The sequence below is a fragment of the Cheilinus undulatus genome, linkage group 3 (genome assembly GCF_018320785.1).
Source record: "Cheilinus undulatus linkage group 3, ASM1832078v1, whole genome shotgun sequence".
Classification (NCBI taxonomy): Eukaryota; Metazoa; Chordata; class Actinopteri; order Labriformes; family Labridae; genus Cheilinus; species Cheilinus undulatus.
Window position 1 is genome coordinate 44,073,212 of NC_054867.1, and position 15,379 is coordinate 44,088,590.

The following is a 15,379-nucleotide window of genomic DNA, read 5'->3' on the forward strand; positions in this document are numbered from 1 at the left end:
CCCCCACACACGACCCAGTAATGAGCTCAACTCCATTTTTAGTATTTCAAAAATGACAGATTTAATGGTAGGACATACATTAGAGAATGAGATTAGTCAAGTTATCAACTTTGATACTTTGAAATGCTAAAGGCGTAACTATTAAACGTGCATCTGTCAAATCCCTGCTAAATCAACACAAGCTGAAACACATCCGATCCATCTGATCAAACGCTCCTGAAGGTAAACTTAGCATGCACATTGTGAAACAGAAAACGTGTTTAAGAGCATTTTATGCGTTTCAAGATTGTAATGTATTTAAGCAACATTACTATGAGGTTCCCATTCCTCCCAGTAACTTCTTGGCTGTCAGATGATCCTCAGATGTTGGGTGTTACTTCCTTAGGCCGCGCTTGCTTCTTCTCCCCTTTGAACTAAGAATAAAGTTGAGGTCAGCTGTAATATAAGCCAGTACATAAGCTTTCTAATCCCACTGACATGTATATGCACACTGAATCTTTTTATGACCTTTCTTTGGACATGCATTTGTGTTTTGAGACTTCTATTTTGAGCTTTCTTGCTCATGCTCCTTGGGTTTATTTAATCTTCTGAACTTCATAAAGTATAACATCATCCCTTGAGTCTGACTCCACCTGCTACAGAATTGACAATAGAATTTAAAATTTTGTTCCACTGATGACTCCAAATCCAGATCGTTGGCACTTGAGCGCTGGCCTTTGAAAGTTCAAGCCTGTTCTGAGGTAATGAATGACCTGTAAAGCTTTTTTTAAAGTAAACAAATGCTGCATCTCCCTCTGTCCCATTACACCCATCACAGCTTTGACAAAGGGCTGTTTAACATGAGTCTGGTTCTGCTTGAGATTTCTGCCTGTCAAAAGGCTGCATTTTCCATGACACTTTCCGTGTCACTGTAACTTTGCTAAATGTAGCTCAGTGCTGTGTTAAAATAGATTAGTTTTGGGACTTTCAATCAATCTTTATTTGCATGACGCAAATTCATAAGCAGTCTTATACCAATACACTTTACACAGGGGGCAGGTTTAAACTATGTCATATTGATTATTAAAACACATTAGTAGTCAGCTTTGAGCCCAACACCAAACAACATTATGTACTTTCAGTGGCAGGAAATAACTTAAGCAGTCGTTTTACTGCTAAACACATGTTAAACAGCCTTCGTCTTAAACTGTGTGGGGTTGTATAAAGATAGAGGGAGATGGAGATAAAAGATTAAACAGGGATGTGTAGGAGAGAAGAAAGAGATGAAAGATGGAGATACAGAGATGTAAAGAGGGGATGCAGAAGGAAAGAAGAAGTAGGTGCACAAAGACTGAAGAAGTAGATGCAGAAAGACAGAAGAGGGAGATGAAAGGTATAGGGAGATAGAGATTTAGAAGAAGGGAAGCAGAAAGGGAGAAAAGGTAGAGAATTAGGTGATGCAGAAAAACAGAAGACGGGATACAGAAAGAGAAAAGAGGGAGATGCAGATAGATGAAAGAGGAGTACAGCCCAGACCTGTCTTCTTTGTAAAATGTCTATCATCAGTACTACCATTACCCTTGGTAATGACCATAGAAAAAAAGACTATATGGTGTAAGGCATAAACAGCATTTTTGGCATATATGGTTCCTCCAAGAAGTCCAGTAGATTACTTTTCTCCTCTGCCACTGTTGTTGACTAAGCTGATATCAGAAGTCCCACCATTTATTGACTTTGGTCCAAGAGAGAAGAACTGAAGCACCGAAAAAGTAGCGAAAGCTTAGGCTGTTTGGAACTCAGATGCTGAAATCCAAAAAAAAAAAAAAAAAAAAAAAATGCTGATCTTTATTATTTTTCTTTTGGCTCAGTGGACACAGGCCAGAATGAGCCGAACATTTCTGATTCTATTGGTGCAAAGCAGTCACTCTTCTATTATGCTCATACTTTGTATAAGTTAGATCATTTTCTTGTGCCTGCATGGAACAGCAGAGCACCCTCCTGATTTTTAAAAACTAAATACCAGGAGGGGAAAATCTACTTTTTTTCTTTGGAATTTCATTTGTCCCATTCTTTGCACCCAAAATTAATCTTGTGACTCCTTCTATAGGTCCCCACCCACAGGTTGGGATACACAGCTCTGCAGAAAGCTGCTGCTGCTGACCTCAGACAGAGTACCTACTCAAAGCTTTGCATAGCTGTCTGTTGTTGGAAGGGGATTTGGAACCAAATAGTTTCCTGCTATCTTTATCTACTGTTGCTACCCAGCTACAAGCCCCCTGCAGCTTCCCTATTCTGCAACTGTTATTAAGAATCAATAACAGATTCATAATATCAGTGAATGTATCATAATCATTGCAAAGCTAATTTAATCTCCTGCAGAAATAAAGATATGACTAGCTTCGTTAGGTTTTGTTTGGAGCCAGGGGGAGGGATTGACATGATTCACATGTCAGCAGGGGGTCAGTCATTGTTTAATTGTGAGCTACATGATTCCAGGCGGTATCATTTAGCAGATATGAGATCTCTCAGCTGTTATTTCTTGGTTGTGAGTTCATATATTTTGTTCAGATGCCCCGGCCTGCCCTTTATAAGAACACCTCTCATGTACCCGAGACTTTTTGTTTTTCCAGTCCTGCTTGGCAGGATGTACCGAGGAAACTTTTGTCCTGCTGTCAGGGAGCTGGCTCAGGCAGCTGTTACTGATGCTGCTTTCAGGAGGAGGAGATGGAAATAGAGGGGGTCACACAGGGACTAATTCCATCAGAGCATATGGAAGTGAAGGACTTCTTGATTAATGCTTACTATAATGTTGCTTTCATAGATTCTTGGATCGGCTTTGTCATCATTTTATATATAAAAGTGCAACTATTTTATCCAAAAACATTTTATTTATAACACAGACTCGTCTCAGTGACTTCACCAATTGGTGTCTGAAGCCCTTTTGAAGCCCATCAGTGGTGGTCGCCATATTGTAGGGGATGTCAAAGACTAACTTCAGTCAACCCAAAGTGGTAACAGGCAAAGAGGTGGAGCTGAAGCAGGCTTTAGGTCCGCCACTAAACAACTAAAATACAGGCACCTGTCAGTAGGATCAGCTACGCCCCTAGTTATAAATTTCTCAGTCCTGATTTAATCAAAACAGATGAGTTACAAAGAAAATTAACCAGCCTTAAAGCGTTTGCAAGGAAAACACCATTTTAGGCCAAGACCATTTTTCGAAAAAGGCTCTGAATGTGTTTGTTTCTCATTTAAAAATAATATATGGGATCTAATGGGATTCTTAGGCTTTTGGAGTCAGCCTCAAGTGGACATTTGAGGAACTGCAGTCATTTGCACTTCTGCCTCTTTTTTCATCACTAGGGTTAACACTTGATCTTAATTTTTAGCTTTCATACTGTACAAGAGAAAAACAAAACATATGACAAAGTATCAAAATAGACTTACACTTTCTGATGATCACTGACACGATTCCTCAGAACGGTTACCTAAAAAAAAACAAAACAGAGAAAGCTTATTCAAATGAGCTGCACAGTAGTTTAATGTTAGCAAAAAGAATCATGGTTTGAATCCCTATCTGTGTGCACTTTACATGTTCATCCGTCGTTTCTCGCTAAGTGCTCAAGCTTCCTCTCACTGACCAAAAATGTGCCTGTTAGGTAAATTGATGACTCTAAATTCCCACAAGATGTGAGCATGCCTTGTTTTTTGTCTCTCTATATCAGCCATGTTGAAGGTGTACCTTGCTTCTCTCCCAGTGGCAGCCAGTATTGGCTCCAGTGATATCTGCTGTTTGATAATGTTTCCTTGTATTTGGTATGGATTGAAAACCTATCAGCAAGAATAATAAAATCCATTTTAAATCCATATTGAAGTTTATCCATCCAGTTTATCAATTTTAACTAAACTTGCTATGAAAGAGAAAGCAGGCTAGCATTTCCTAAACTAGCTTGTCATGCTAGACAGCAAGTAGCTAGCTGTTAGCATATAGCATGGCTTAGTGGTTGCTCCTTTCAACTGCTCATATGGGTCAAATATCTTCCATGTGATACCACCTTATATTTAGCATGAAATTGAAGAAATCAGACTCAGTTATAAGACTTTTGCTGACTGGATGTGATCATATAAAGGGGTTAATAGCATTGTGGCAAAATTGATTAAAAACCTTTCTTAACTCTTTTCACAGTATCTGGATGGCAATGCTGAACTTTTAAGTGCAGTCTTGTAAGATATTCCTTTTTTAGTCCCACAAGGGGAAATTCCAATTGTGGTATGTATTTAGCCTATACAGTATTTAACCTCTCCCTTGTTATCTCCTCCATCAGTGCATTGCACATGTTGTCTTTGGCTTAGTGCCACTTATGGTAGCTGTGAAATGTGTTGTCAGATGTTTATCTGTAGTCCTATGTAGGTAATGTTCCCATAACACTTTCTGTCAAGGCTGTTGCAGTTTTGGCCTCTTTCCCAGCTGTCTTTGTGATGTATACATGAGAATTATGTCAATTTCATTTATATTTTATGCATCAATAAACGCTGCATTTCTGCGTGATAGCTTACCTCATACTTTTGCTTGTTGTGCTTATACTGAAGTTCAAACTTCTCGGCCTCCAGCTGACGAACCTTCTCCCACAGCTCCTTTGCTTTTTCCCTGTTAGGATGGACAAAGAATATTACAGCAGTGCTCTCATGATGATATATTACATTTTTATTATCACCGGGGAAAGTTGTCTTGTTTGTGGAGACAATAAGGAGCTTTAGGGTAGGGAGTATCAGTATGACACTACCTGGAGCTCATTTGTATGAAGCCTGGGTCTGCTAAGATGGTGATGCTTTCGGGGCTGTAATGGTCACATGGTAGGGTCGATAAAAGAGCTCTCTGTATTGGTATAGTGAGTGGTGAGAGCTAGCGTGGAGGGGTGGCTCTGGGACACTAGAGCTTACTCTGGCCTCCCTGAGTTGTTGTGAGTTGGCAACCCTGTTAGTGTCCTGGCTCCTGCTGCCCATCAGTCTATGTAGTTGGCTTGTAGGAACTTGTGTGGGAGCATGCAGAAGGGTAGGCATTGTCACTGCCTGGAGCTTGCATATAAGGCAGACACAATTCTAGACTGCTTTGACCAGGAGGTATGCGTTAAGAAATGTTGACCGGTCACTTACTGCCCAGCCCCTCCCGACAAACACCAGAAAAACACACTGAATGCCACTTTTTCTATCCTGTTCACTGTTTTTTTATGTTTATCATGAAATAGTTTTTGTTTGCACACCCAGTTCTTTAACACTTGAACTATTGCAAAAGAGATGTTTGGCCTCTTATCAGGGCTGTTTTTGGTCAGTCCAGCATGAGGCAGGGAAAATATCCCAGTGTTTACAGAGCTGGACTAGTGTTCTGCATCAACAGGGTTCATTAAACACAGTGAGGCACAAATAGAGGGGGTCTGGGATTCTTTCCCCAAGAAACTGGGAAATGGTTTCCAAAGAAACACTTGATTCCTTGCAACTGGTAAATATTTAGGGGTCAATTTGTGGTGAGAATTTCATCAGGCTTTGTAAAAGGAAACACAAAGTTATTCAGTAAGTATTTACAACTTCTTTACAAACTATTTTGCTCAATCAATAACAGGAAACAGAACCTGTAATTGAGTGGTGCTCTGTTTGGCTGACAGTCGACACTTACAGGAAGACCTGCAAAGCAGAGGGCAGATCTCCAGATTCAAGCAGTCCCAGAACCAGGGAGGGGGGAGGAGAGGAGCACATCATCTTTGATTATACCAGCTTGCAAAATAACTGATCTTCGTATTGTATCCATTCTTATGACTGGACCAGCCAATCAAACTTTGAGTATTTGATTGTGGCATTTGTATGATTGGCCGAATTGATAAGGACAAAACAGAACTATTTCAATAATTTTTAAATCTGAGATGAAGTGGGACGATTTGGTGGTAGGGGATTTTGGGGGCAGTGCCTGACCATGCCCACAGAGCATTCAGAAGAATTCATACCCTCTTCACTTTTTTTTCAATTTTGTTTTGTTTCCCTTCGTAAAACATTTGACATGTAGCTCAGATTCTTCCCATTTCGCTTGATCTTTGCTGAGGTGTTTGTACGTTTAAAACCCTTCTAAACTGCAAACCATTAACGTTTACTCACTACACTGAGAGCTTCTTCTTTCATGAGAGCACAAGTATTGTATGTCTAGTCCAAATTCTCACTGCTTCCACATAGATCGTCCAAGATGGCATTAAAGGTTCCTTCCTCTGTTTTTTATTTTACCTGAGGGCGTCCTCTCTCATGTGGTCAATATTCAGCTCTTTCCGCCGCTCACCCAGGATCTTCTTCTTCTTTTCTCTCTCTGTTTGTCTCCTCGGCCCGGTCTGTGTCTTCATGTCAATGAGAGGACACACATAAAGATGAGCTACAGCTTATTGCCTCTTTGATTGTTTGGCATTTTACGACAGGAAACCCTTACCTTGTATCCAGTGAAACTCAAGTTGGACAGTATTAATTTTTTCCTTGCGTCCTCGTCTGCCTTCTTCTTTGCTTCTTCATCTTCTTTTCTTGCTTTCTCTTCCTGGAGGAAAAATGAAATTGGATCAATTATCTTCAGATCTTGATTCATTTCATTGTCTGGACTTCATAACATTAAGTGAAGCCATTATACATTGGCTGTAGGAAAGGCTTTGAACTGTTTAAAATCTAATTTCAGTTGGCTTTTTTCAGTTGCAGACATCTTCCAGGGTTAATGGAGCTTGTCTGTCCCACAGTTATGATCAGTAAAAGGTTTTTCTTCACAGATACGTACAGCCGCTTTGGTCTGCCGTTCTTTTTCTCTCTCTGCCCTGATCTTCATCTGCTCTGCTCGCTCTGACCGGCGTTTCTCCTGAAGTTGGAAAGGAAAGAAATGTTAAAAACCAAGACATCTGTTCAGCCATTTTCTTCCACTTGTCCTAGGTTGGGTTTTGGTGGCAGCAGGCTGAGAAAGTCAGCTTGGATACTGTCCTTCCTGAGAGGAGAATATCTAAGGTGATCCTGGGCCAGGTGGATGTATAATAGGAAGTTCTTGGTCTGCCCCGGGGTCTCCTCCCAGTTGGGCATGCCCAGATGACCTCCATAGGAAGGTGGTCAGGAGGCATCCTTATCAGATACCTGAACCAGCTCAACTGAATCCTTTCGATGAAGGAGCAGCAGCTCTACTCTGAGCCATGCATGTCTGGGCTCTTCATCTCTAAAGCCCAGCCACGCTCTGAAGGGAACTTACTTTGACCATTTGTATCCATAATCTCATTTATTCAGTAAATGCCTTAAGCCAATGATACTCAACATGTGGCTTTTTTATGTCTTACTTTGAAATATTATCCTTTTAAACTTTGACTTCAGAAATTATCCATTGCAAGTTGCGTTAATCTGTTTGTTTCCCACACTAATACAGCAGGTTTAATGGTCAAACTTCATTGTCAACCTTTATTTTTCCTCTGTACATTTCCATTGACCTTATTTGCAATTTTTTGTCCCTTTTCTTACCTTTTTTTGCCACTTTTAATCCATTGCTGCTGTTGTTAGCCCATTTTTAAAAACTTCTTTTCGCCATTTTAATCTGTTTTTGCCCTTTTTCATGAGTTTTAGCCACTTTTATCCTGCTTTTTTGCAATTTTTTACCTGTTTCAGCTGCCTTTTGCCATTAAATGACACTTTTACCCCATTTTCCCACCTTTTTGACCCATTTTAGTCACTTTCACCATTTAGATTGTGGCTCTTGCTATGGCATTTTTTAACAACTTGGCTCTTTGGTTGAGCTGGGTTGAGTAACTGCCTTAAGCTCATGATCATAGTTGAGGGTTAGAGTGAAGATCAGCTGATAAATTAAAAGCTTTGCCTTCAATCTCAGCCTGCCTCTTCACCACAATGGCTCCAAACCAAAACAAATCTGACTAATTTTAATAGTAACAGGGAATATAACAGTAATAAGGATATATTGGGATTTAGATTGGGAGCTAAAGATGTGATTAATTGCATTAAAAGTATAAAATGTGAACCTACGATGCGATCAGTGAGGCTAAGAAGCTCCTCTTCTTCCTTCTTACGCTTCTCAAAGTGAGCTTCAATCAGCGTCTGGAGCTCCGTCAAGTCCTTCTCCATTCGTTTTCTGTGGATGTCCTGAAATTATAGAACGAAATCAACGTCTGAGCAGAAATCTGCCGTCTGCAGAAAAAACTTTGATTAGTCCTGAGATGAGCTCACATCAAAATCCACTTTTTCTCCCTCTGGGATTTTTGGAGGGGCCAGACCGGGCACAAAACCAGGTCTGAGGAGGAAGGAAACTTTAAATTTGTTCATCTTAGGCAGTCTATCAGGAAAAATCAAGTTCTTATATAATGTTTGAAGTCTTACCTTGACTTGGGCTTTGCATCTTCTGTGAAAGGGAAGAGATTAAATAAAACTCAGATCATGGGGCAAGTCATTGAAAACAATTCTTCATATGCATATAAACCAAAAGAACAACCATTTTTACACTGCTAAACCCATGATCTATGTACTCCTTTAATATTCATTCATACCTCCTTCATTGTCCTCGGCGTCTGCAGAGAAATGACAGGATAAGAACAAAGACAACAAAAGATGAGATGTAGAAAATGATGACCAACATGAACAAGCTTAAAGTTAGTCTTATAATGGTCTGTATCGTTGGAAAAAGGTTCTAAGTTTAATTTGGTACTCTATTTTGGTTTCAGTGTAAGTGATTAGATATAAATACTTGTGTCTTTTCCTGTTTTACATTTTCATAGTGTAACTTTTCCCTAATTGTAAGGGTTCTGGGAAAAAAAGTTTAAATTTTACAGCAGTTGTGATTAACTGGTCTGCCGAGATCCCAAAAGTGGGTCTCAGAGCTGTTTTCAGTGGGTCGCTAATACGTGCCTGGATAAATGAATAATGTCCAAGGTGCATGGAGGGCGGAAAAGTCCTGGAAAAAACAGGAAGTTCCAACAACTCTTCTAGTTTAGAAAACAACTTTATTACACAGATACGTTTCACCTTGTAGCCTTCATCAGGATTAGCGCTGATGAAGGCTACAAACTGAAATTTGTTAGTCTATTAAATAGTCTGTGAAGTACAGAAGCCCTGCTCAGAGAAATGTCCATTCAGTAAATTTTATTTTATTCATATTTGCTCATAGACTGTAAAAAGTATGAATGAAGCCGGCGTGCTGTCACTCATTTGTTTTCTGATGCTATCTGAAGTCAGTCTTAGGCTGTAGTGATGCTGAAAATGCTGTCTCAAACTTACTCTAGATCAACTTTGTCATCAGACAAAGAGGTGGAGCTGAGGCTGACCTTAAGCCTCCTGACAAACAGCTACAACCTGCTGGTTTGCAGTCTTATCAGCCACAGCTTTAATTCACCCAAACTTTAATTCTTCTCAAATTAAAACAGTTATAACACCCATCCCAAAGTGTGCACCCATAGAGGTATTCAGGCTACGTTCACTCTCCAAGCCTGAATGTTTAATTCTGATCTTTTGCTCATTTCTGACTTTTTTGTCTGGCTGTTCACACTGTGGTCAAATTCCAAAGGATCAGATATGTGTTTGATTTAGCCCCACATAGGAAAGTGGCCTGAATCTGAATGAAAAGATCAGATTCAGTGAGACTTTTGCCGTTTACACTGTAAGAATAAAAACTGTAAAGTGTAAAGTTTGAGAAATGAGGATGAATGAAGATTTTTATTGCCAAAATACTTGTCATAAATATTGGCAGAAATGTTCTTATCCGCCAATACAGATTGTTCATTTTTTAAGCTAATATCTGCTGAAACTGATGTTGTGATAATATTGTGTATCCCTATTATTTTGGAAAAATATACTATGTAATGATTTCTTTCATTTAAAAAGTTGTTTAGAGAACAAGATTAAAAGCTTAACAAAACCAGCCTTAGTTACCTTGTGTTCACCTGTTGAACATGCCAGATTACTTAATAAAAAAAAAAGGAAAAGAAAACAGTTTCGTTTTTTACCGATGATTTGTCATGATTTATTTTTCTTTTCCAGCGTTTCTTAGGACTTCTGCAGTTTCCAGTTTGGCAGGACATAACCCTGATAGATGAGGTGTCATTGTGTTGACTGACACTTATTTTAAAGACGCTGTCAGTGATGATGGATCCGATGCCGACCTGGGGCATCTTACAGGTGACAGAGTCAACACAGATAAACATCTGCTGTCTGAGATGACGGACTGACTGACTGAAAGTGTGCTGGCATGTTTCTCTGTCAGTCGTTAAAAGCAGGTTTAAGATTATCGGCACTGATAGCTCCTGTATGACTCCACCTCAGTCATAAATAGAGAGGAAGCTGGTTTTAGATTCAACAAAGGAGTTCTGTGTACTTTACTTCACGTGAAGTACATAGATTGTGGTGTCAGCATTATTAGGAGCACAGAAATAGAATCTTGTTGCTTGAATTGATCTCAGAGCTTTTAACTTGGCTGGAAAAATAAAAGTAAAATTTGTCTTGAACTTTAACACAATCTACTTTCATGATGTAAGGTGTTAAATGTTAGATTTTAAACCATCATTACCAGCTTTGAATGTAGCTATAAGCAAAACCTGTATTTTTAGTAAGCATACATTTACACTGGTAGTATTTGGGTTAAGTTTAGTGTTATATTTCAGGTTTATATATCAGCATTGTTAAAGTCATAAAACTTATGATAATTTTGATTTTTTAAAAGATTTTCTTATGCTTTAAATCATAAGTATGAAGCTAAAATCAAACCATGTAGAATTTGCATTTCCTTTTTATTATGAACTTTGTAAAGTTCTGACCATACAGACACTGTATACCATTAAAGTTAGCTCATTATAATGACTGTAGCAGTAGTTCTCAACTGCTGTAACATCAGAATCCATCCCTACTTTTAAAACGAAAAATCACGACTAAAATTCTCCAAAACATAATCCAACAGCTCAAATTTGTACAAGAATGAATTTGTTTGTAGACATACAAATCATCACTGAGACCTCTCATCACCATCAATTATACTGTCTTCACCAGTGTTAATTTTGCCAACTAAAACTATGACTAAAATTGTTTGTCAGCAGCCTTTTTTCATGACAAAAACCAGACTAAGACTAACAAAATAGATCTGTGATGACTAAAACTGACATAAACTAAGTTAAGTTTTCATCAAGATGACTAAAACTAGACTAATATGTAATGTAATTATTTTTCAGACATTCAAAATCTGTGATATTTCTCCACTGTAAATCTGTAAATCACCGGTAAATCTGTCAAAAACAATGCAACTGTAGCTATTCTGCCTGTCAGCTGTAGAAAGCAGGGACTCCAGGTTTGGCAGAGTGCATAAAACACACTAACATGACTTGGTACCAGATTTAGTCAAGAGAATAAATGCTTGGACAAAAGTTAAGACCAAAACAGACTTTTATATGGACTAAAACTAGACTAAAATGTTTTGAGTTTTTGTTGACTACAGCTAAAAAGGATAGAAATGACAAAAATATGACTAAAACTAAAATGCATTTCATCCAAGGACTAAGACTAAGAATAAAATTAAAAATAGCTGCCAAGATTAACACTGTCGCAAACTAAGTTTTAAAAAATGTTCAACCATTTAGCTCTTTTTGAGTGACCCAGTATTTGGTACTTTGGCCATTATTTGTTGGTTTCTTTTAAGTAAGTGGTGTTGGGTCATGACACTAGACCAGCTGAGAACCACTGTTGCCGATGGCTTCAAAACTCACATTAGTCCTATTGCTCTAAAAGAAGACCCATATTTAATGTATTTGCATCATATTTAAATCATTTTTTCGCTAAATTGCCAGAATAAAAATCAAACTTCCACTTCAGATGGCAGCCAGCATCAGCTACTCTTCCACTTCTGCATTTCTTCCTAAAAATAACCAGCTCTTCTCATTCCCAAGCACAAAAAAAAAGGCTCTAAGGCCCACCTTTGTGTCCGAATCCACCACATGAGAAACACAGGACTAAAATACTGAAAACAGCTTTAAATGCATCAACATGGCTTTTCTTTCACTGTTACTCCAAATCATTTGTTTTACATATCACTTGTGTAGGGCTAAAACCTTGTATCTCCATTTTTCTTTTATTCAGTAATCAGTGCTATTGTAAACCCTTTATGTCCGTCAGTGGGTTGTTTAAAACCATAAACCGATAGTTTAAAACTGATGCTGATAATGACCATTATGTGCAGTTTATCTGAACTATACAGTGGCTTTTTTATTCCCTGAAAAGTGGTAAAGTTGGAGATATGAGGTTTTGGCCCATGTCAGTAATATGTATTTTTTTATCAGTGATTTAAATGCAAGATGTTTTAATTCTGTTAGTAATACAGTTGTTTCTTTTCATTGCATGCATACAAACACATATTAGCATAAGCAATACTACCTTCTACCTCCTCATCTTCTTCTACTAACTCTTCCTGCTCCTCTACTTCCTCCTCCTCCTCCTCCTCTACTTCCTCCTCCTCTTCTGTGCAAAGCAAGCATGTAGAGTTAGCAAGCAAATGAACTAACATGGCATTTAGATCAACATTATTCCTATGATCTACATGTATTTTTGACTGTGCCTTCACAGTTTATTTAAGAATTTACAATCTGTGCACACTATTCCTTTGTGTCCTTGTGCAACTACTTGATGTCTTGTTATTTTGACAACCCACAATTTCATTTTGACTTCCAGATCTTTAAATTTGCAGGTTTATCAGCTGAGGATACGCTGATTTTAAAAGTCACAAGGTACTTGAATATTTCCTTTTACTAAGCTGTGTAGATAAAAACTTTAAAGGTTAAGCAAAAAATTAGTAGATTTCCAATTGAAGCAGTGATTCTGAGCACTAATTGCAGCTAAATGTCTCATTTAGACCCAAAATGCATTCCTAGTGGGGCTTCTGTGGGAAAAAGAGTCTTTATTCAGAGTCCCTTTGCCTGCAGATGGAAACTTAACCTCTCTCCTCTGCAGAGAATGAAAGCCAAGCTGCATTTTAAAGACCTCTAACAGGCCTAAAATCAAAGTGTGCATTGTGCTTGGGGCGCTTTCCTCCCCAAGGCCCTCTATTGAGACCATAATCTGGCCTACATTGCTCTCTAACAGTGGCACAGAACAGGACAGGTGCTGCTTAGTTTCAGGGACAGAGGGGCTGTACGGTGGCCCACATGGACCACGACACAAAGGGGACAGAAATAGAGATATACGAGCTTTTATCTCTCTGATGGTGACCCACTGTGCCATTTGAATTGAAAGGACAGATCCGCTGGGATGTTCACAGAAGCCGGGCTATCTGCGGCCGCAGACAGACAGAGAGGACTGACAGATCTAAGGTCAATCCTGCACAAAAGCTCCAAAGCCGCCAGCTGCTTCTACGGTGGCACCAGCACGCCAAAAATACAGTAAGCTGCGGTGAGGCCAGCAGCTTAGCAGATGCAGTGTGTTAAGTAACTAAGAGATGCTTGGATCAAGAGCGTAAAGCAGGGACAAAGTGGCAAAAAAAACTTAAGCGGTCAATCAAGCTTTTTTTTCATACAGAGGCAAAGTTGTTTCCATAGATATTGTTTGTATTATCGTACATACCAACAATATCCTCCTCTTCTTCACAGCGAGCAGAGAGGCAAAGAGAAGAGGTCATTTTATGCAACAAGAATATCAAACATCATAAATGCATGTTTGAATTTTAACATGCAGCTTTATCACAATATCCATGCAAATCCTTATCTAGATGCAAACATGTGGCATCTAGATGTCTCTATAGCTACCCTTCATTTACACTGTGCAGACTCATCTTTCCCACATGTGTGAAATGACAAAATGACTTACGTTGCTCCCTGGAAGAAGAAAACAGCAAAAAATAAATGATTTTACTTTAACTGATCCCATCTGTGCATGCATATGTTTGTTATTATCAGCTCAAATCTGAAGAAATGAAAAATGTACTCACTCAAGAGCAGCTTCTTCTGTGTCTGACATGGTTAAGCACCTGCACACGTAATTTAAATCCAATTTTAAGGAGGATAACGAGTAACAAAGCTTAGGAATTTGTGAAGTTTTAGTTTAAAAATGAGCATCAATGAGTGGGCAGACTCACCCGGAGAGTGTGATGTGCTCTTCGGAGGATGTTCAGTTGAGAGTTGTATCCTCTGCTACTCTCTGTGGGCCTTAAGCTTTTAAACCCAGGAGTGGATCACATGGCGACACATTGCCCCTGTCCACAATGGGTGGGCACATACCTGCAAACAGATGGCAGATGGCATTAACTTGTATGGGAAAACATGCATTCTCTGTGGACTTTCATTGTCTATTTTTACACGACAAAACGGAGCCGTAACAGCGCAGGATTAGTGTACAGTATTTCAGCTGTGGTATGAAGACGGCTGGATCTAATCCATGCTCTCCTGTGTTCATGAAAGGGACAGTTAAAGCTCCTCTGATTTGTATGCTCAGTAAAGAAACTGTTAGCTTTTATTACCACCAGTCAATACCTTTTCAGCCGCACATATTTTCAGTGTTACACAACAAAAAACTAACTGGAAGTGTTATACAACCAAGTAATGGTGCATTATTCCCACAGCAGGTTGATGGTGACATGAGAATAATTAACTCCATCTCCTACGCCTCGCCTCTGATCTCTTAGTATCTGCCCTTAGTCCTGCATGCAGCAGCATGTTATCAACAACACCCTTCATGTCCATGCCAGGTCTTTTGATACTCCCACTGTTTGCTGTTGACCTCACAGTCTGGATCATAACACTACACAGATTGTCTTTCCTGAGTCCAAGCCAAAATGCTAGCTCTGTTTGTTTAAATAAAGATCCACTCAAATCTCCTCTCTGGCTTTGTTTGCAGATTGTTTAAAGCTGTTTAAAAGTTTTTCCGTGTGAGTTCAAGTCTCAAGACAGTCAGGACAAGTCAGGCTCGAGTCTTAAAACCTCAGAGGAAGGTACGCGATGCAACATGAGTCCTTGGGTGTTGGTAAAAGTCAATTCACAAAGTCAAGTCTAAAAAAACACTGGGACTTTCCATTCAAAGTTGTCTTGGTTTTGTTTTTACATTAAGACACGTATCAACAAGCCCAATGAAAGAAAAAAAATAAAATTTTATGTTTAAGATTGGTCAATATTATCCTTTATTGACAAGACACTTGTGAATACACCCATAAAGCCTTTATTTTATTAATTATCGATTAGAAAATCAGCCAAAAGTCTGCAAAATAAATACAAATACTTGTCCTGCTCTTTCCTACAGATCTTAAGGAGACATGGGCCAAAAAAAGTAAATTAAAAGTGTTGTTTGATAGCATATGCTTAAGAGAAGGCGGAGAAGGGGATTTTAGACCCTTTTCAGGAGTGCTAGAGCACTCCTACATTTCATACTAGCACATGTAAAT

The 15,379-nt window shown here is 38.9% G+C and overlaps 1 protein-coding gene across 1 annotated transcript; it reads right to left on the reverse strand.

Annotated features, from left to right (window-relative positions):
* Nucleotides 1-79: 79 nt before the first annotated feature.
* Nucleotides 80-14,127, reverse strand: tnnt2b (troponin T type 2b (cardiac)). The gene is made up of 13 exons (XM_041783233.1): nucleotides 14,081-14,127; nucleotides 13,934-13,972; nucleotides 13,813-13,820; nucleotides 8,526-8,546; nucleotides 8,359-8,380; nucleotides 8,209-8,272; nucleotides 8,008-8,124; nucleotides 6,773-6,850; nucleotides 6,440-6,541; nucleotides 6,244-6,350; nucleotides 4,534-4,624; nucleotides 3,424-3,464; nucleotides 80-413 (listed from the first exon to the last, which is right to left on the reverse strand). Exons 2-13 carry the CDS (start codon nucleotides 13,960-13,962, stop codon nucleotides 374-376), a joined length of 720 nt encoding a protein of 239 aa, XP_041639167.1. The 5' UTR covers nucleotides 13,963-13,972; nucleotides 14,081-14,127; the 3' UTR covers nucleotides 80-373.
* Nucleotides 14,128-15,379: the final 1,252 nt, after the last annotated feature.